The sequence below is a fragment of the Leptodactylus fuscus genome, chromosome 5 (genome assembly GCF_031893055.1).
Source record: "Leptodactylus fuscus isolate aLepFus1 chromosome 5, aLepFus1.hap2, whole genome shotgun sequence".
In the NCBI taxonomy this organism is placed as follows: Eukaryota; Metazoa; Chordata; class Amphibia; order Anura; family Leptodactylidae; genus Leptodactylus; species Leptodactylus fuscus.
The window spans coordinates 179,008,836-179,030,929 of NC_134269.1; the positions used below are offsets into that span (position 1 = coordinate 179,008,836).

The 22,094-nt window shown below is 42.8% G+C and overlaps 1 protein-coding gene across 1 annotated transcript in view; it reads right to left on the reverse strand.

Moving 5' to 3' along the window:
* Positions 1–6,939: 6,939 nt before the first annotated feature.
* IK (IK cytokine) overlaps positions 6,940–22,094 on the reverse strand; it is a 32,818-nt gene continuing 17,663 nt past the window's right edge. Inside the window, exons 13-20 of the mRNA XM_075274779.1 lie at positions 21,501–21,519; positions 20,546–20,622; positions 19,418–19,497; positions 18,390–18,447; positions 11,219–11,307; positions 10,611–10,719; positions 9,821–9,855; positions 6,940–7,410 (exon numbers count right to left, since the gene is read on the reverse strand). Of these exons, the coding sequence (XP_075130880.1) occupies positions 7,383–7,410; positions 9,821–9,855; positions 10,611–10,719; positions 11,219–11,307; positions 18,390–18,447; positions 19,418–19,497; positions 20,546–20,622; positions 21,501–21,519 (495 nt within the window). The 3' untranslated portion in view covers positions 6,940–7,382. The remainder of the gene's footprint in view (positions 7,411–9,820; positions 9,856–10,610; positions 10,720–11,218; positions 11,308–18,389; positions 18,448–19,417; positions 19,498–20,545; positions 20,623–21,500; positions 21,520–22,094) is intronic.

Genomic DNA, 22,094 nt, shown 5'->3' on the forward strand with positions numbered 1-22,094 from the left:
GTCTTTGGCTGACGATCAAGAGATGATCATCACCCCCCCCCCCCCTTTCGATCGTCCGCCACAGGCGGCAGAGAGGCTAGGTTCACCACTGTTCATAACCCTCGATTCCCCCACGTCCAAACCGCAGCACAACAGATGTAGCGAGATTACCCCTAGGGAGGGCCCCTTCGGCATACAGATGACAATACATTATGACCAAAGGTGGTAGCCTCTGACCTTTGCAGGTCCAAACGGTAATGCTTGACAAAGGTGGAGTGAGACTGCCAAGTAGCAGTCGTGCATATGTGCTCCAAGGAGACAGAGTGCCTCTCCACCCAGGAAGTGGACATTCCCCATACGTCAAACAGCAGCACAACGGATGGGGTATTCCTGCCCCTGCGTGCAATTAGGACAGGGGGAATTTTTAATCGATCAAAGAAAACCTCCCCTATAAGAGGTCAGCAGACCTCCCCCCCCTCATGTTTGTTTCTGTCCTGTGTGTGGGACAGGTGGAGGAGGCTTTTCTGGCCTCCTGTAAGGTTTGAAGGAAGGTGTCTTAGAGCCTTCTTATTCTCCTCTTTCTTCTTTTTTCTTTCTGAGAGAAAGATCTGGGTTTATATTCCAGTCTTTTGCCTTTCCTGTTAGGGTCAGTTCACACGTGAACTGCCCGCGCGGGTTTTGACACGGAGAGAGACGCGGTGAGCCCCCCCCCCCTTTGGTAAAAACCCGTGTTTGGTCTGGTCACAAGCAGGTTCTTCTAGAGAAGGCCGTTCAGGGGTACCTGAACAAAGGCGCTCTAGAGCCGATGCCTCTGGAAGAGCAATTGGCCGGTGGGTATTCTCCAGTATTTCTAGTCCCAAAGACTTCAGGAGAATGGTAGTCGATTTAAGATCTCTCAACCGCCGTGTCCTCAAGATCCGCTTCTGGATGGAAACCATCAGGTCGGTTCTACCTTTCCTGCAAGCTGGAGACAGTTTTGTCACCTTAGACTTAAGGGACGCCTTTCGGCGTGTCCCGATATTTCCGCCACACAGAAGATTCTTGAGGATTGGGGTTGTGCTGGACGGTACTCTGTATCATCTACCATTCACAGCTCTTCCATTTGGAATATCCTTGGCCCCCCACACCTTTACAAAGGTCGTGGCCCCGGTCGTAGTGATTCTTCGGCTCCAAGGTATCTTTTGTCATACCGTACCTGGACGATTGGCTGTTGAAGGCCCAGTCAGCAGAGGTTCTCGCTGCCCACCTAAGGCCCACCATCGCCTTCCTTGAAGAACTAGGATGTCTAATAGACTGGCAAAAGTCTGTGGTTGTCCCTTCCACCTGAATCCAGTTTCTAGGATTCATCTTAGATTCCGGAAAGATGGAGATATCTCTTCCTCCCAATCGGAAAGAGAAGATCTGTCGGGCGGTACATCATCTGGCGGTTCAGGTAAGAACCCACAATGAAGGTCTTAGGATTAATGTCGACGGCTGCGGATGCAGTTCCATGGGCACTATGGCATATGCGACCCTTGCAGAGTGAGATCCTCAAGGTATGGAGCCGCAGCCCCTCGGGGCTGGAGAAACCTATCCAGTTGTCCATCAGAACCCGTCGATCACTGTATGGTGGTCCCTACTGAAGAACGGGATGTCCACAGTCCAGCCTGACTGGACCCTGTTGACAACAGATGCCTTTCTCCATGGTTGGGGGGGCGCATCTGGGGGAGACCCTGGCATGAGGGACATGGAATCAGCTGGAGAGATCCCAGTCATAACATTGGCGTGAACTATGCGCAATTTACCGGGCCCTGCTACGCTTCGCCCAGTCTCTCCGCGGCAGGGTAGTCAGAATCAGAACGGACTACATCATAGCTGTTCTTTACCTGAACAAAGAGGGAGGCACAAGATCTCCTCCCCTTCTTAAGCTGACGGATCTGATTTGTTTCTTGGGCAGAAGAAAATCTAAGCAATCGCAGTGCAGTGCACATAAATGGACATTTGAATGTGCTGGCGAATGGTGTCAAAGGTATTGACCAAGATCAAACGGGACCAGGTTTCTGTGATTGCGATCATACCGTTCTGGCCGAAAAGGGGCATGGTTTACCCACCTCATGCAGATGAGTCAAGGGAATTACTGGAGGCTTCCACTTCTTCACAACCTGGTAACCCATAACAAACGGCTCTGCCAGAACCTGAAGAGGTTCAACCTGACAGCCTGGAGGTTGACCGCACCCTATACGGACATAGGGGACAACATTGGCCTGTTTAAGAGCAGACTCCATTAACTGGAGCTACATGAGAATTGGTAGGATCTACCATCAATGGTGTACGGATAACCAACATTCTAGCTCGGCGGTAGAATCGGTGTTGGAATTCATGCAGAGTGGCCTTGACAAAGGCCTTACTCTGGCAACATTAAAGGGGTTGTCCCATCACAAGGATCCTATCTATACTGCTTGTTAATGTGGATTTAAGACTTTTCCTAAATACACTGCTTCAGCAAAACTGCTTTGTTTGTCCACTATCTTACTTTATTCAATTCATGACACAGCCCTTGACTTATCTGCTCAAAAGTCAAGTGATGTATCTGCTGCTCTCAGGGGGGAGGGAGGAGGGGCTAAGTGCACAGGAGCGAGCCTGTGTTTCTAGCTATTCCTGTGTCTACACCACGTGACCTAGCTCCCTGCTATCAGATAGGGGAGAGGAGCTGCTTTCATTTCTTCTGTTCTCCCAGTTATCAGGCTAGCTAATTCAATTGTGTTCATTATGGCAGAGAAGGCAGTCTCTGTATGTAACACAGAATGGAGTTGCTGCTGCCTGTACTTCATAGACCAATATGGGTGGGTAGAGCTACACGCTAATTTGGGGGCAGAGTTAAACGGCAGGTTGCATGTGAAACCCCGCCCACCAAATGATGCAAGAAACCAGAAAGAAAAGATTTTACAGCAGTGAAGACTGGTGAGTATGCGACGTGGGAATACCCCTTTAAAGGTACGTATAGCTGCTCTTTCGGCCATATTGGGTGTCAGACTATCTCAGAATCCTCTCATCAGTCAGTGTCTAAAGGGGCCGCTAGGCTCCGGCCGTCCGTTCAGGACCCAGTCCCACATTCGTGATCTGGCCACGGTGCTGCAGGGGCTCTGTGGGGCTCCCTTTGAGCCACTACAAGTAGCGGCACTAAAAATTTTTTCCTACAAGGTGGCTTTTCTCCTAGCAGTGACTTCGGCGAAGAGCGCCGGCAACTACAGGCCTTGGCAGCTTCAGAGCCATACCTATTGTTTTTTTTTTTCAGATAGGGTACAATTAAGGTACCTCCTGGGCTTTATGCCTAAAGTCCCTTCAGGTCAAAATATAAATCACAATCTCCCTACCCACCTTTTTCCCTTCCCCAGCCTCTCAGTAGGAGGAGAGGTGACATACATTGGATTTGAAGAGATGTTTATATGTTATAGATATATAGATATTAAACAACATATCTTTCCAACAACCACCTACTTCTCCAAATATTTTCATTATTTTATCTCCCCCTTCTGTCCCAATGGGGGGGGGGGGGGAGGAGACTATTCAGAGGAGATTCCTCCTCTGGAGACGCTAGAAGCGCATCTCCGGCAGCAAGCGGAAGCCGACCGGCATCGGGACCGGCTTCGGAGTTCGCGCATGCACAGAAGGGGCCGACGCGCAGGGAGAGAGAGACGCGCGCCGGCCCCAGCAGCAGCAGCTGGAATTCACAGGGAAGGAGAGCTCCGACCGCCGAGGGATGCAGAGCCGACCCAGGAGAAGGTAAGACGCTCAGGGGGAACTAAAAGTAGTTAAGGAGGTAAGAGAAACCTCCTTCCACCTATCCTGCCACAGGACAGAAAAAAACACAAGGGGAGGAGGTTCCACTTACCTTCTTATAGGGGAGGGATAACGTCTGCATTTAATTTGACTTAATTAAAATTCCACCTGTCCTAAACTGCACACAGGGGCAGGAATACCCCATCTGTTGTGCTGCGGTTTGGACGTGGGAGAATACCCTATACGTTCTGCAATGGAGTTTTTTTTTTTCACTGAGCACAACTCATTTGCTTTCTAACCAATTTGTTAAATGTTAAGGTTTAGTCATCTTTTATCAATTTTGTTTTTCTATTTTTAAATTTAACCCCTTCCCGACATGCGCCGTAATAGTACGGCGCATGTCAGGTCTGTAACTATGGCGACCGCCCGGGAGCCGGGCGGCCGCGATAGCCGCCGGGTGTCTACTGCTTTAAGCAGTAGACAACCGGCTCTAATGCCTCCGATCGGTCCCCGGACCGATCGGAGGCATTAACCCCTCCGGCGCCGCGGTCAAAGGCGCCGGAGGCGCCATTTTCCCGGCGGCGCATGGGCGCCGCCATTTTGGCTGGGATCGCCGGCTACTGGAGCATGCTCCAGGGCTGACGTCCCGTTGCCATGACAGCCAGGAGCCTTGTACAGGCTCCCAGGCTTGTCTGCAAATCCTCTATTTTGCAGGCTGGTCTATGCAATTTTTGGAATGGAATTTTTTTTAGGGGTCAAAATGTAAATAAAACCATATAAATTTGGTATCCCTGGAACCGTACCGAAACACAGAATATAGGGGACATGTCATTTTGGCTGCACAGTGAACGCCGTAAAACCAAAGCCCGTAAGAAAGTCGCAGAAATGCATTTTTTCTTCAAATCCAACCCATTCTGAATTTTTTTCCTGCTTCCCAGTACATTATATAGAATAAATAATGGTGGCATCATGAAGAAAAATTTGTCCCGCAAAAATTAAGACCTCATATGGCTCTGGGAGCGGAGAAATAAAAACGTTATGGGGTTTAGAAGGAGGGGAGTCAAAAACAAAAATCAAAAAATGCCATCGGCGGGAAGGGGTTAAAAAAATAAATAAAATCTATTCCTATACATTTTTTTTTTACTCCAGGCCCGTTGGGTATGTTCACATAGTTTTTTGCAGGCATATTTTGACGAAGGAATCTACCTCAAAATCTGCCTAAAATAAAGGCTCCCATTCATTTCAATGGGAGTCAGTAGCAGATTTTTTTCAACTAGCAGTAAAAAGGGGGGGGGGGGGGGAAAAGCAACACGTCTCTTCTTCAGGCAGATTCCGCCTTGAAAAACCCATTGAAGTCAATAGGAGGTGGAAAAACTGCTAGCATTTTTTTTCTAAAGAGAAGTTTCCAGATCCATACAATGTGTTAGAGTTAAAAAGAAAAAAAAAATGCATCAAAAATCCATTCCCTAATTTCTGAAGCAGATTTTTTCAGCTTGCAATAAAAAAAGAGTGAACATACCCTTACATCAGGCCTCTCTCCCATATTCATAGACTTTACAAGCCTGTGGCAGAGATAGGCAGCGAAGAGGAGCCACTGTAGCAAGGAAAGGGCTACACTGGGAGTTATATCAATCTGCTCAAGAGGGCAGAACGCCGCCTAAAGATCTGTATGGTAAGGGAAAGCCCCCTCCAACCCAAAAAGCCTGCTCAGAATTCATCATAAGCAAGAAAGGAAGGCCCCTCCCACCCTCACAAAAGTCTGCTCCTGCTCTGACAGAGGAGAGAGAAACTCCCTCTAGAGTCAGGCGAAAAAACCTGAACTGCAGGGAAGTAGTGGCACTTCACTAGAAGGAGGCAGGGCTAAATACTACCAAGGCCCAGCAGGAGCCCGGGACTAAATAAATTCAACCAAGCTGCAGCAGGAAGGACTGATGCAGAGGGTACCAAAAAGGAGTAAGGGCTGAAAAGGGCCTGGGAGCTTCACCTTCATTGGAGAGGAGCCCATGGACACCCCAAAAGTGACACAGTAACAGCAACTACTAGGGAACATGGCTGGGACCAACATGAATGGATGCTGTGCTGCAGCATGTAAGAACTTGGAGGGGCACAGTACCGCAGTAGGCTGTGTATTTGGAGGGACATTAGGTGGCAAACAGTGGGAATATGGGGCCACTGGAGATAGGGCCTAGCAACAAGGAGATGCAGGGAGTGTAGCTTACTCACCCCTCCAATATCTTCGGGTACTCGCAGGGTCACCTCTTTGATACATGTTCGGTGTCCCTATGTGCATATTAGTCTACACATTATAGTAGGTGTATAAGGAAAATATGGAAAAAAAAAAAAAAGTCACCAAGCATTAAAGTTCCAAACTACCCTGTGTCCTTAAAGGGTGAAATGCATGTTTGGGCGAAAATACAACTCAGGTGGTCATAAGTAACTTTTTTTTAGTTATGCAATGTAGTCGTGGAAGTAGACTCAGACCTGCTAATGCTGTCATCCACGTCTAGCGCCTATACCCGTGCCTAGTACCTGCAGCCAGGTCCATTTCTGGTCTATAATACTTTTATTTTATATAGAGCCAACATATTCCGTAGCACTTCACAAATCACAGGGTTTATGTACAGACAAAATGAGACATTACAGAGTAATAAATCAATTCACACAATTGGAGTGAGAGTGCACAAGAGCTTACAATCTATGTTTCTGCAAAACACTGCAGAGCTCACGATAAATACTATGTATCTTCCAGGACCTTACACAGTGATGATTCTGTTAGCACAGGTCCTGAAGGTTGTACCAACTGCTGCTCATAACACTGGGGAAAGTAGAGGGGTCCTGTCGGAGAGGGGTTACAGACTGGTTGGAGCCATTACTTCTTCAGCACCAGATTTGTTTTTTTCTGTTGACAAAAGGAATTATGTATGGGAACTTTTTTTGTCCTAAATTTTTATTAAGGTGTACTTCAGCTATCTCCACCACTCCCACTGATGGGAACGGGAGTGCCTTCTACTACCAGACATATAGAGGGGGGGATGGATGTCAGAGAGAGGACCGCCGTTCTCGGTAGTCAGACCCCGCACCACTTAGGTATTTATCCTCTACCCTTCTATAATTTTGTAGCATAACCTCTTTAACTCTGATAAACATTCAGACACTATTTTTTTTTAACTTTAACTCAGTTTTGAAGATGAAATTACACAGATAAATGTGTCATAACATTTAATAAACTCTGATACACAATACTGGGCGCTGAGAATCCCGACAAGGAATAACATAAATCAAGGAAACATTAAGATTAACGTGCAGTAACCCACAACATTTCTTTAATAAATCAGATTAATCTACCGCCAATGTATAACACATTGTAAGGTTTATGTCAAACTCTTGACTTTCACTTATTCCAACAAGTTTTCATTAAGGAGATAACGCAATGATCTGCTTCCTCGTATAAAATAGCTGGCTTCAATGTTATCAAGACATCAAAACTGCATTGTAATGCAGAAAAGTCCGTATGAGACCGCCAATGATGACACGATTACACTGTATAATTGGGTTTTGGCCTGATGCAGTTACCGCTACTTTAGAAAGCGTCCTAATACAAGTCTAAACAATTAATATAACAAATATTGGTTACAGGTTCAGCTTCAGTATTTTGGCCTTTTCACTTCAACCCTGAAAATAAAAGAAAAGACTTTCAATTAGTTAACTTGAAATATTACATAAGACAAAATGAAGTGTAAGCAAGTTCATAAGTAATATCCCACATAGTAGACACCTGCAGTATCTGATTCCTATGAATGAATTCTCTGTTATCCCTATATATAAGAGCTGTTCACATTAGCTTTGTTGCTTCAATTGCAACAGAAGCCGCAACACTGTATTGGATCAGTTGTGCAATGGACACAAAGATATCACTGACTTGTCCTGGGGCACGTCATGTCCCAGTGATGACAAACTCTACAATAAAGCAAGAGTGTTTCAATGACTGAACAGAGACATGGAGGGAAATTCTTCATTCAAGAAATTGCCTGTTGGAAAGTGATTTCCTGGATTATGTAAATACAGGGTGGCCATTATATAACCTCAGGTGTTTGGAGTCGTGTACAGGCTGACCCAATGGGCGGAATTGCCTGAAAATTTGTACGTGTGCTAATCAAGGCAAGGGGAAACGGACGGCATGAAAAAAAAACAAAAACCTAAAAATCACCAACTGCTTCCTCGTGACAATGACGCCCGCATGACATTTGCATTAATGTTTCTGGCCAGAGTGGAAGTGTATACCAATTGGCCATGGAATATCCTGTGGAGCGAAGAAGCGCATTTTTACCTGAATGGAACGGTCAACACACAGATCTGATTAGCACACATACAAATTTTCAGGCAATTCCGTCCATTGGGTCAGCCTGCACACGACTCCAAACACCTGAGGTTATATTATGCCCACCCTGTACATCTAAATTATTCTTTGTAGAAGACTTTGGAGAATTTCTACGGTCTTGTTCATACAGCACGAATTTAAACATTTGCATGTGCAGTCATCCAGAGAAGAGAAGCAGACTTCTTCTGTTTTAGATATACTTTCTTTGTATCAATCTGCAATGTGTGAGCAAGGCCTAATGTATGTCGGGGCAGTTTTGTGAAAACAGTCTTAGGGTGTATTCACACTGAGTAAACGCTAGCTTATTCTGAACGTAAAACACGTTCAGAATAAGCGGCGTCTAAAGCAGCTCCATTCATTTCTATGGGAGCGGGGATATGAGCGCTCCCCATAGAAATGAATGGGCTGCTTCTTTCACTCCGTGCAGTCCCATTGAAGTGAATGGGAAGTGCCGGCGTGTACACTCCGGCATGAGCAGAGCTTGCCGTATACGCCGGCACTCCCCATTCACTTCAATGGGACTGCACGGAGTGAAAGAAGCAGCCCATTCATTTCTATGGGGAGCGCTCGTATCCCCGCCCCCATAGAAATGAATGGAGCTGCTTTAGACGCCGCTTATTCTGAACGTGTTTTACGTTCAGAATAAGCTAGCGTTTACTCAGTGTGAATGCACCCTAAAACAAACCGTGAGGAATTTATTATCTCATCTACACTAGTTTTCTCTTATTGATGAATCATTTAATTTAAAATTAATATTTTAATTTCTCTCATTTTCAGATCTGCGATTGTATTCAATGGGGCAGATTTATGGAACTGTCTAAAAAGGAAAAAGTCTCTGTTGCACATACCAACCAATCACAGCGCACCTTTGAATTTTTACCATGTTCTTGGAAAATTAATGCTGCTTTGTGATTGGCTAAGGGCAACAAAGCCAGTTTTAGACTGTTTCATCGATCTGCTCAAATGAGCTCAAAAACACTTGGTGGCTAAAACTTTTTATTATGTCCTGATGTTATGGTTGCAAGGCTTACCAGTGGTAATACAGTTCATTTACAATAACCTAGTGTGATGAAAGAAGCCCAATTGTGTATATATCATTAGCGAATTTTTTGTATTTTTATCATTTGTGAATTGAATTGCTTATGTATATACCATCCAGGTATTGTATGATTTGTGTATGTTGAGGCTATTGACTTCCTGCAATCACAAGATCAGATATCCTGCCAAGCCAGGTGCAGTCGGAGTGAATGCAAGATTGAGTGAGTGGAGTGACAGCCACATCTACGATACTTTGCCTTTGCTAGGAAACCCTTTAAAGTTGATCCATTAGGCCCAGTTGACACTGCAGTTTCAATACAGATTTTATTTTATTTTTTTTAAAGCTAAACACAGAAGAGGAACCCACTTAAGGGGAAAGAATATCTATGGATTAATCCTATCTTATTTTGGATCCATTTCTAGATTTGGCTACAAAAGCAGCAAAATGCAAAGTGAAAACTGCATCTAAAGATGTGTACAGTAAAGGTAAATGGAGAACGTATCTCGGGAGTACAGTTTGTGAAAGGTAAATTTGTATAATGGGAACTGTTGCTTAGTTATGTTTAGTACAGTTTATAGAAGATATTTGGTGGAAACGGACTGATATTTAGTGTCATTTGACCAACTATATCCTTCAATATCCCTCAGATGCAAACAAACACTCACCCATCAGCCTCCAGCTTCTTGCGTTTTTCAATGATCTAGACAGAGTACACAGTCATTAGCATTACAAGACACATTACTGATTGGTGTAACTAATAATAGACTAACACAAACGAATGAATTAGAAATGAGATATATAGAAATTCTGAAAATGAAAACTATAGTATATTCAATACCAGAAAATTATAGTTGGCGTCAATGGTTTCAAAAGTTTTTTGTTTTTTTTTCTTTTTGCACTAGATTTTTAGGGTGGTGACACACAGTGTACCTACTGTGGCTATAACCACATCCAGTCCCCAGGCTGCCGATACTTTGAGTTCAGTGCAAGTTAAACACTGCATAAGTTTAACTGATTATCATTATTGGCGGTGCAGGAACAGCAGAACCATACGGACATTAACTGTATATAGCTGAAGCTAATTGGCGTTTCACTTCTACATAACTGAAAGCACTGGTGACCTGCGGATTGGATGCCACTATAGCCACAGCCAAGTACAGTGATAGGGAACATATTATCCCATCTAGGCCCTTTCCTGCAGCAAAGATGTGCTATTTCCCCTGTTCTGTATGAACATAGGCGGTCATGCACCTGATTTATTAAGACGCCAAAGGTTCTTGATAATAATCCAGGTAACCCCTGCTCCAGCTGGGGCCTTAAAAACTAGAAAATGGCAGTCTGAATAAATCTGCCCCATAGTCAGTCACCACCCTTCTTTTCCAGATATACAAAAAAAGGACAGACCTTATATTAGTAAATTGGAAGTTAATGGCAGGATATAAACAATTTTCCTACCGCACTAATCTTTTTCCATTGTCTGTCCAGTTCTGCTTTCTCATTGGTCTCCTTAAAGCGTCTTGTTTTACGTCCCTCTGACATCTTAATACCATATTGAAATGCAGCTCTAAATAACAAAAAAATGTATGCAGGATGTTAAAAATACAACATGATTGACCTAAAAATATGTATTGCATGTGACAATAAACAGTCTGGTCAGCCCTCAATTTACAACTGTTTGAATAATAATAATAATACACAGCAGCATACATTTCTATATTGCTATGAGTGACTATTTGAAAAAGGGTTGCCCACACTGGATGTTCGATATTTTGCCAGTTCCTTTGCATTAAGCTTATCACAGGGTGTCTATTGCAAATGCAAATGAATGCAAAAATAGACCAAAAGGAAAAAAAAACAAAACACACTTTTATCCCCTTCAAAAATATTTCAGCTGCCTCTACCCAGTTGGAAAAGTGTCTAACTTTTCCCAAGGACATTACTCAAAACTGAAACGTAGCTGTGAGTTTATGTTGAACATGTGCCAGGATGACATAAATGAGGTGTGCACAATTACATATATCATGATATCTACGATATATTATAATACTTTAACAATTACTCACTTGGGCAAAGCCTCTTTATTGTTCATGTATTCGCTATATTCTTCTTGGGTATCAAAGTCCCATCGTCCCAATGGTCCTTTTTTATTGCCCTACAAAGGGGAAGGGGGTGTAAAAATAATGTTTAGTAGTCACTTATATCACATGCCCAAAACTTGTGCAAATCTAAAGAAAATAAATAAGTTAATGCAACCAACCCTATCTCATTCATTTGTATTTTGCTTACAGGGGCTCTTTAAGGCTTTATTCTTTTATTTTATTTACTTATATAATTTGCAAAGCTGTAGAGAGAGTTTCATCTCTCACATTGGTCTCTGTCATGGATCATCATAGATCATTATGGACTGGATTTTCTAGCACAAATTCCGTCATGCACATGGGACATGGGAAGAATATGCAGATCTGTCTCCCAAGATGTAAACAGGGAGACAGTGCCTCTGTTATGATGCCCTCTATGGGAAGCACCCTGAACATCATGCCCGACTTTCCCATGGGACATGACAGTGTTAACCAGTTGTCACACGGCTGCATTAACCGGTTAAGGACCAGGCCCAAAAGTATGTTAAAGACCAGGCCTCTTTTTTCAAAACTGACATGTGTCACTTTAAATGGCAATAACTTTGAGACGCTTTAACTTACACAAATGAATTTGAGATGGTTTTCTCGTAACACATTATACTTCATGTTAGTGGTAAACACTAATCAATATTTTTGCATTTATTTATAAAAAAACTAGGAAATTTGATGGAAATTTGAAAAAAATTGCAATTTTCAAAATGTGAAATTCTCTACTTTTCAGGCAGATAGTCATACCATCCAAATACATGAATAAATATTATCTCCCATATCTCTGCTTTATATTGGCATCATCTTTTGATTGTCTTTTAATTTATTTTGGACGTCACAAGGCTTACAAGTGTAACAGCAATTTTCCAGATTTACAAGAAAATTCTCCAAACCAATTTTTTAGGGACCACTTCAGTTCTGAAAGTAATTATAAAGGCCTGTATAATAGAAACCCCCATAAATTACCCCATTTTCAAAACTGCACCCCTCAAATTATTCAAAACAGCATTTGGGATGTTTGTTAACCCTTTAAGCATTTCATAAGAATAAAAATAATATGGCAGTGAAATTTAGACATTTCATTTTTTTTCACTAATACATTCATTTAGACCCAAAATTAACACATTCACAAAGGGTTGAAGGAGAAAATGCATCTGACAGTTTATTGTGCAATTTCTCCCGTGCACAGAAATACCCCACGTGTGGGTGTAAACTGATTTTTGGCCACACGGCAGTGCATGGAAGGGAAGGAGCGACACTGGGTGTTTGAACAGCAGATTTTGCTGGAATAATTTTCAGCGCCATGCCTTATTTGCAGAGACCCTAGAGTACCAAAACAATGGAAACCCCCCAAAAGTGACCCCATTTTAGAATCCACACCCCTCACAGAATTCATCAAGGGGTATAGTCAGCATTTAGACCCTACAGTTGTTTCACAGATTTTACTAACATTGGGATGTGTAAATGAAAAATTACTAAAATGTCACTTTATCTCCAAAGTTTTCATTTTCACAAGGGGTTAAAGGAGTAAAAGCCCCCCACAGTTTGTTAAACAATTTCTCCTGAACACGGCAATACCCCATATGTGGCTATAATCTGCTGTATGGGAACATGGCGGGGCTCAGAATGGAAGGAGCGCTATTTGGCTTTTGGATGGCAGATTTTGCTGGAATAATTTTAGGTGCCATGTCGCATTAGCAGAGCCCCTAGAGAACCAATACAGTGGAAACCCCCTAAAAGTGACCCCATTTGGGAAACTACACCCCCCACAGAACATATTAAAGGGTAGAGTGAGCATTTTGACCCTACAGCTGTTTCACAGATTTTATTAACATTGGGCCATGAAAATGAAAAATTACTTTTTTTCCAACAAACTGTCAATTTAGCCCCAAATTTTTAATTTTCACAAGAGGATAAAGGAGAAAAAGCTCCCTAAAGTTCGTTAAACAATTTCTCCTGAACACGGAAATGCCCCATATGTGGTAATAATCTGCTGTATGGGAACATGGCGGGGCTCAGAATGGAAAGAGGGCTATTTGGCTTTTGGAGGGCAGATTTTGCTGGAATATTTTTCAGGTCCCATGTCGCATTTGCAGAGCCCCTAAAGTACCAATACAGTGGAAACCCCCTATAAGTGACCCCATTTTGGAAACTACACCCCTCATAGAATTTGTCTAGGGGTAGAGTGAGTATTTTGGCCTCACAGGTGTTTCACAGATTTTATTAACATTGGGACGTGAAAATTACTTTTTTTCCCAATAAATCGTCCATTTAGCGCCATAGTTTTAATTTTGCAAATAGTTTAAGAATTAAAAGCCCCCCACAGTTTGTTACACAATTTCTTCTGAACACGGCAATACCCCATATGTGGCCAAAATCTGCTGTATGGGTACATGCTGGGGCTCAGAATGGAAAGAGCGCTATTTGGATTTTGGAGGGCAGATGTTGCTGGAATAGTTTTCAGGGGCCATGTCGCATTTGCAGAGCCCCTAAAGTATCAATACAATGGAAACCCCTCAAAAGTGACCCCATTTTAGAAACTACACCTGTCAAGGAATGTATCAAGGGGTATTATCATTTTGAGCCTAAAATGCTTCCCAAAAATTAATGTACAAAATGAAAATTGAAATTTTTAAAAATATGCCATTTCGGTGCCCAATACGTTGCACCCACTTTGTGTTGTCAGAGACCTGCACTCCTAAAACTATTAAGTGGGCCATCCCGGGGGTCAAAAAATTATATATGTGGGTGTAAACTGCTGCTTGGGCACACAGCAGGGCTCAGAAGGGAAGGACCACTGTGCGTTTTAGCTTTTGGGGTACAGATTTAGAGGGACCCTCTGGGCGCCATGATGTTTTTGCAGAGCCCTGGAGGTTCCAGTAAACTGGAATTCACCAAGAAGTGACCCCATTTTGTAGGGGCAATTTTAGGGTCTCTGCAAATGTGACATGGTGTCCAAAAACGAAGAATCTAAATCTGCACTCCAAAAGCACATATTGCTCCTTCACATCTGCACCCTGCTGGGTACCCAAATAGCAGTGTATGCCCACATGTATGACACTGGTGTGCCCCGGATAACATACTTAATGCCATATGTGGGTAGAAATGGCTGTTTGGGCACAACCGGGGACAGAAGGGAAGGAGCGCTATTTTGGTTTTTGGAGCACAGTTTGGTTTTTTTTGCCACTTTTGCAAAGCCCCTGAATTGCCAATAAAGTGGAATCCGCAGACATGTCACCCCATTTTGGACACTACCCCACTCATGGGATTTATCAAGTGGTGTAGCGAGAATTTTTAACCCTTGAGTGTTGCATTTATTTAGTTTCCAGAAATGAAATCGCAACTGATAGAGAAGTTAAAAATGAAAATTTTACAGATTTGCCATTTCAGTGTGCAACATGTTGTGCCCGACTTATGTCAGCAGAGACACTCCAAAAACTGTTAAACGGGTATCCCAGGCACAACAGCTTTTAGAGCGTTCATCTCTGATACAAGGTGGGCACAACATATTACGCAGTGAAAGGACGTATTCCTGGAAAAATGGTCATTTTCACCTCTCACAATCCACTACAGTTATAGTTATATATATATAAAGTTATAGCAACACTTGGGGGTTAAAAATGCTGTCTGTACCCCTGGATAAATCCTTCAGGGGTGTAGTTTCCAAAATAAGGTAATTTATCAGGGGATTCCAAATTACTGGCGTTTCAGCTCTACAAAAGTGTCATGGCATCCAAAAACCAAACCGTCTGTGCTCCAAAAACCAAATGACCCTTCTTCCCTTCTGTGTCCGGCTGTGCCCTAGTATCAGTTTATACCCACATATGACATTATGTCCGTTATCCGGGGGTACACCAGTGTCATACATGTGTCATACATGTGTCATAAACTGCAGTTTGGACGTACAGCAGGGTGCAGAAGGGAAGGAGCGCTATGAGGCTTTTGGAGCACAGATTCAGATGTTTGGTATCTGGACGCGATGTCATGTTTGTAGAGCCTGTAAGGTACCAGAAAAGTGGATTCCATGGGGTACCAGGAGTGACCCCATTTTGAAAACTGCACCCCTCAAAGAATTTATCAGGGGGTGTAGTGAGTATTAGTATCCCGGACGTGACTGCACAGCGGATGGCGAAGAGGGAATGTATAAGCTGTGCGGAGGACATTGCAAACACCAAATTCCCTACTATGTCCCCGTAGCTCCTATGATTGGGGGAGTCACTCTGGGGGTCACTTTAGGGGTCACTTCTGGTGTCTGTTCCCTCATAAGCTGTAAATCTGGGGTGTCCCCTGATATCCGCTCACACTGCTTATACATTCCCTACATGACGCACCCAGTTGTGTTCTAATAATTTGGCGATTTTTGAGGGTTTTGTCTTCACATTGTGAGATGCTATATTTTCTTTATGTTTCTGGTGACGCGGCCATATAAGGGCTTATTCTTTGCGGGATGAGATGCATTTCGTAATGACACCATTTTTGGGTGTCTACATCTTATTGAATACATTTTATTAACCCTTTTTTGCTGGATTTAAAAAAAAAAAATCAATCCTGGCATTGAGTTTTACTTTTTTAATTTTGCTCCATGCAGCGTACAGTATAAGTAACATGTTCCCTTTATTCTGCGGGTCGGTACGGTTACGGCGATACCTCATTTATAGTATTTTTTTATGTGTTACTAGTTCTGCAGAGGAAAAACACATTTGGGGACATAAATCAATGTTTTTTGCATCGCATCTTCTAAGAGGCGTAACATTTTTATTTTTCGGTTGACAGAGTTGGTTGAGGGCTTATTTTTTGCGGGACAACCTGCGCTTTTTATTGGTACTGTTGTCGGATGCATATGACTTTTTGATCACTTTTTATAGCATATTTTGTATGGTGAGATGGCGAAAAATCATTACTTCCGGCGAGTTTTTTCCGGGTTTTTTTTCCGGCGTTCGCCGTGTACATTAAATATTATTTCAGTTTTATTGTACAGATTGTTACGGACGCGACAATACCAAATATGCATTGTTTTTATTACTTTTTAGTTCTTTTTTTATATAATTCATTTTCTATTGAGAAAAAGGGATTTTTGGGCTTTATAACTTTATTAATTTTTTTCATACACTTCATTTTATTTTTACATTTTTTTTTACTTTTTCATGTGTCCATTTAGGACACTTCAATCAGCAATACTTTGCTGATATAGAATGCCATGTGAGACACAGCATGCAGGTGTCCCACATGGCATTCCGTAGCAGGATGTCAGGCTGTGTAGACGCACAGCCTGACATCAGAAGGTCCTGGCAGGATCACCAGGTATGTGGGGGCTCCGGGCAGTCTGGGGTCACTGGCCAGACCCCAGACTACCTTTTACTGCTATCGGCACCCTCCGATCTCGCCGCGGGGGGTGCCGATCAACTTCAATTGTCGGCGGATGCCTTTCGATCGCGCCGTGATGTTTCACGGCGCGATCGAAAGGGTTAAAACGTCCAGTCGGACTCAGTTCCGACTGGACGTTATTGAGGAAGGGGTTAGGTGTTAGTAACACCTAACCCCCGTCCTCCCCGCACCCCTCCCCCCGCGAAATAGGTACCTAAAGACAGGACGTATTTTTACAATAGTCCGGTCTTTAGGTACCTGGACCGCAGGCCGTAAATTTACGTACGGCGGTCCTTAACCGGTTAAATTCACTGTATGTGAATGGGGGCTATTCACCTGATTGAATAATTTTTGTCATTCTGGTCCAAGGGATACTGATGCTGTTAGTTTTTGCCACCGATATCACTGCACTGTCAGAGGGAGAAGCCTTACAGTTCAGAGTCATAGCTGGGTAGTTATCATTTAGTGAACTATTCTAAAGTGAATAAAAATTCTATTCTACTATTGGTGGAAAGTAAATTGGGTTATTTGACCTTCTTTAAAAAGCCAACACTGGAGAGCAGAGCTACTGCCTTGGAGAAGAATACCAATGGTTTTCTATTAATTAAATTAATTAATTATGATGCAAGACAAATGAATAACAAGGAAATAAGAAAATAATGTGAGATTTCACACAGTTATTTATTATTTCTAAGTACGTTCTGAGACTTTTAGGCTTAGGATAAACTGCAACTTTGGCCGCGACTCCCAGCACACAATCAAAGACTGCCATGTTGCCATATGACTCGCTCTCTGTAAGCAAATGGAGACACATTGTGATCCTGAAAGTTCTGCAACTACAGGTTCTAACTGCAAAATCATTGAGTAGTGTTCAACTCTTTTTGCAACTACAAGCCACAGTCGCAACATTTGCAATATGACTCCATTCACTTGCATTAATGTTTCAGAATGACACAGTGATCTTTGGTTAATCAATGAGAGTGGTGGTCAAAGTCACCCTAGTCTTAGACCTTACTCTCAAGTGATTGTGAGCAAAAACCAGCTGCAGGTTTAAAAAAATAGAACAAGTGCAAATCTATCCATTATACCTACCTAACCTATGTGAATCCTCCAGTGCTAGCTTTGGCTTACAGTCACTTATGCAAATCAATGCACCAACATGTGAATAAGAGCTAATACCGATGACTTTTTTTTTTTTAATGAAAATATTTGCAGGGGTTTTTTTTTAAATGCAAAAACTTAGGGCTAGTTCACACGTGAACTGCCCGCGCGGGTTTTGACAGAGAGAGAGACACGGCGAGCCACGTCTCTCTCTTGTCAAAACCCGCCCGCCGCGACCATCGCTGTCGCGGCTTAACCCTCTGCTGTCGGCTCAAATGAATGAGCCGACATAGGAGGGAGCTGCCGGGGGCGGAAGCCGTGTGGCTGAGCCTGCGCGGCTTCCGCCTGAAGAAAGGACATGTCCTTTCTTTTCGCCGCTAGCAGCAGCTCGCCGCTAGCGGAGAACAGAAGCCCGGCGGTCTCCATAGACCACCATTATAAGGGGAGGTTTTGGACGCGAAATCCGCTGTCAAAAACCTCCCCTTATACTCACGTGTGAACTAGCCCTAACCGTATACAATCAGGCTCAAAAAGCACCACATAAACGCAGTGTCAGTGCTCACTGCATCCAAACAATGTTTAACTCCTGAAAGACAAACTAACATGACATTGATGGGTAATGAAAATTCTGGCTCTCTCTTACCTGGTCCATTTTACTGTAATCCACTTCTTCATCACTGTCAACTGCCATATCATCCATACTTCAAGGAAACCGAGTAACATATTGTTATAGAATACTACAAATATTACATGTAACCTGCACGTATGACTGTCAGTGACTTACAATACATTTTAACAAAACTATGAACAACTCTGTTTCCGTTAAAAGGGTCCACGGAATACAAATAGTTTACAGAGTGTTCCTAACAATCAAAGTACATGGCATGATCAGCCGATCAGTTGTCATCTTACACAGACTATGTAACTTTTATTTCCAAAAAACTGCCTCGCTGATCGGGCGCTATAACCATTCACATAGATAGGCAATGTAGCCAATCATTATCTGAAGTGTCAGGCTGGGTTTACACTGCGCTTTTTTTGCTGAAGAACTTCATCTTTTTTTTTTTTTTTAATTGCAATAGCGAGCAGCCCATGTTACTGTGCATGTCACCTGTACACTGCAATCCTTTAGTATACTGCCTTTCAGCATACAGGACAGTGGTATAGTAACATGCGCGACTCACTACTGTAATTAAAGAACTACACACAGTTCTTTAGCAAAAAAGCGCCCTATATTCCCAGCCAAAGGCTACAAACACACAACTGAGGTGCAAAACAGCTGTGAAAAATGTCCATTTCACATGGCGGTCTTGCACCTGAGGGGCACTCGTTTTCATGGATTTCAGTGCATGGAGGGATCTATGAAAATGGACAAAATAGGTTACAACAGAGCTCAAAATAATGGTCATGTGAGTGGCACTCTATTCACGCGCATTTAATTTAATGCTGCCATGTGATGTCTGTTAAAAATCATGGACGACACTCGATCATTATTCATTGTCGTGTAAATATGTCTTAAGGCTGCAGCTGCCAGGAAGCTGACCAGGATCTCTGAGCAGGCTGAAAACTTTACTCTCTTTCCATCAGTTTTATAAGCCATATTCCTGGGCAGCTGTTACCCTGAATACCTAATAATACTAAATGCAGTCGTACTCTGCGGTAAGCACTTACGTTGCAGGGTAACATTCAGCATAGCTGTTCCACATGCCAAAGAAATCTCCTAACTGCTTCTTGTCTTCATGTTTCTTCATTGTTTGCAGGAGTTAAGAAGTATAAAGTAAAAGACAGAGAGCTGCACACCAAACAATACATTACCTATGAAAAGGTCCTTAAGTTACGATACATTAAACCAGTCCACACAAGACCTAAAGATGAGGCTAAAGTGCCTCTGTCCAACTTTAAAATGCAGTATATCATTCAGCAACTAACATAGGTTCCCCAGTGGAAGCTGACCACCACTTAATGTCATACCTGACACTTCATCAGGGCCGGCTCCAGGTTTTTATGGGCCCTTGGGCTACAGAGCCTCAGTGGGCCCCCTTGTGGAGGAGGCGGAAGTCAGGACACTGTGCACCGCTGTGCGCGGGTGAAGAGAGTGACATCACACAGGAGTGAAGCATCACTTACGCCATACCTACCAACTTTTGAAGAGTAGAAAGAGGGACAAAATGTGTGGCGCGCTGTGGCAAATTTAGCTCTGTCCATTTTTATGTTGACTCTGCCCATTCTCAGTCATTTTTCATGTGCTCCCACATAGTATAATCCTACAGTCACCCATAAATTATATGCCCCCCCTCCATTTCTCCCCCAGTTTTATATACACCTTTCCTCTCCCCCAGTTTCATGTGTCCCCCCCCCTCCATCTCTGTCCCCAGTTTCATGCCGTTCTCCCTCCCCCCCCCCCCTTTATCTGCCCCTGTCTTATGCCGTTCTCCCCCCCTTCATCTTCCCCAGTGTCATGTTTATGACTTCTACAAACTCTCTGCAAATATCATGAAATTTAGCTGGATCTGACATAATAGCAAATACAAAAAAGCTTGAAACCTCTCCTTGTCAAAGAGGCGGGACCCTACACAATTACTGGTGAAAAATAGCCCCCTATAGTGACAATAGTTACTGGCAGAACCTCTAAGACACAGGAGATAACAGGAGGCAATTGGTAATCATGTGACAGCCGGGGCCAATACAAGCAATGGCTCTACCACTGCCCCCATTCACTGCATTGCACTCATTGCCCACTAGTAAAAGACGTTCATAATATGTGTTTGTGTACAAAAGACAAAATATACAATAAGGATATTCTACTGCTTCCCAGCCGGGCGCTCCAGCAAAGTTATCATTTATGGACTTAAGAAGATCCTTTGTTGATCCAGGTCCTGGTGAATAAAGACAGATATAAACATTTCCATTACAATTATTTCAAGGGGAAAAAAAGGAAAAGTTGCTGGCACGTCATTCAAGCTTTCCAGGAGAGGTTGCCCTATATTAGTGGTTAATAAAAACACACAAACAACAAAAAGCAGGCCCCACTACCACTACCGCTGCCTACTCTTGATCTACTTCTTTTCCTTGCAATCAAAAATGAGGAATTGATATAGAAATAAAATCAATAAAGAAAATACAGCAGACCTGGTGAACATTTATTTCTTTCTAAAAAGACAAGTCTAATCATTGTGGAAAGATTATGGACTGCCTTAACTATTTCTTATACTACAATGTTAGACTTCTATGGGCAGGGCTCATATTCATGGTGCCGAGTCCCTCAATGACTTGAATGAGAAAACAAAAATCATTCCCAATGAAGTGCAATATGAACAAAACTCTGCAGTAATTCCTATATATTACTTTTCCACAAAAGGCACCCAACGCCTCCAGCAAACTGCAAAAAATACAAACATCAGCGTTTTGGGTTTCTTCTTTTTGCAGCAGCAGCAGTTTTTGCAAAACTCCCATTCATTTCAATGGAGTTTGCAAAGAGGGATCTGCCTGAAGATGCTGAAAACTCAGCCAGAGGACAACATCTGTTATTGATTCGCAATGAAAATGAATAGGAGAGATGAGAGGCATATTTTGAGGTGGATTCCACCTGCAATAAAAACTGTGTGCACAATCCCTTAGGCTACTGTTGTTGATCCATCAGAACTGCCAAAATGATCTCTTTGTATTCGCCATTACGGACACCCACTGAAGGTCTCTCTTCCATCAACTTTCCATTTTGTTCCCTATTTCACAAATAGTGTATAAAATAACTTACCCTTATCAAGATCGTGAGGCTAAAAGAAAGGAAAAGAAAAATATTGAAAATGTACCAAATATGTGATGCATATTATTGCAATACTTACTACTAATAATGACAATACTCCATATTAAAACACAGTTGCTACTTCTGCCCCTTAGGCAAAAAGGTTTAATACTAGGAGGAAATATTTTTCTTGAATTTGGGCCAATGGTATGGAGACCTGTGATGAAATCATATGCCTTAAACTGGGACATAAAAGAAAAAAAAAAAGATCCATATTCTCCCAGCATTCCTATATGCCTAGATCTTTGATTTTAAAAAAACAAACAAACAACAAATCCAATAGCCATCAATTGATTCTAATTCTGTCACCAGAACCCAGCATACCAACTCAGTCCTACAATCAGACAGATCGCTGTTTTTGTTAATATGCAAATTAGATCTTTGGAGTAACAAGGTCCAGAGTTGCACCAAAGAGGTAAGCAACAATAACCTCATTGCCCCTAACCTGTCTGTCCGCAGGGCTTGATATGCTGAGTTCTATTGAAAGACTCTCTTTAAATACTGCTGTGATCTGCATACAGAGGGGATGCTGGGAGGACACAGTGC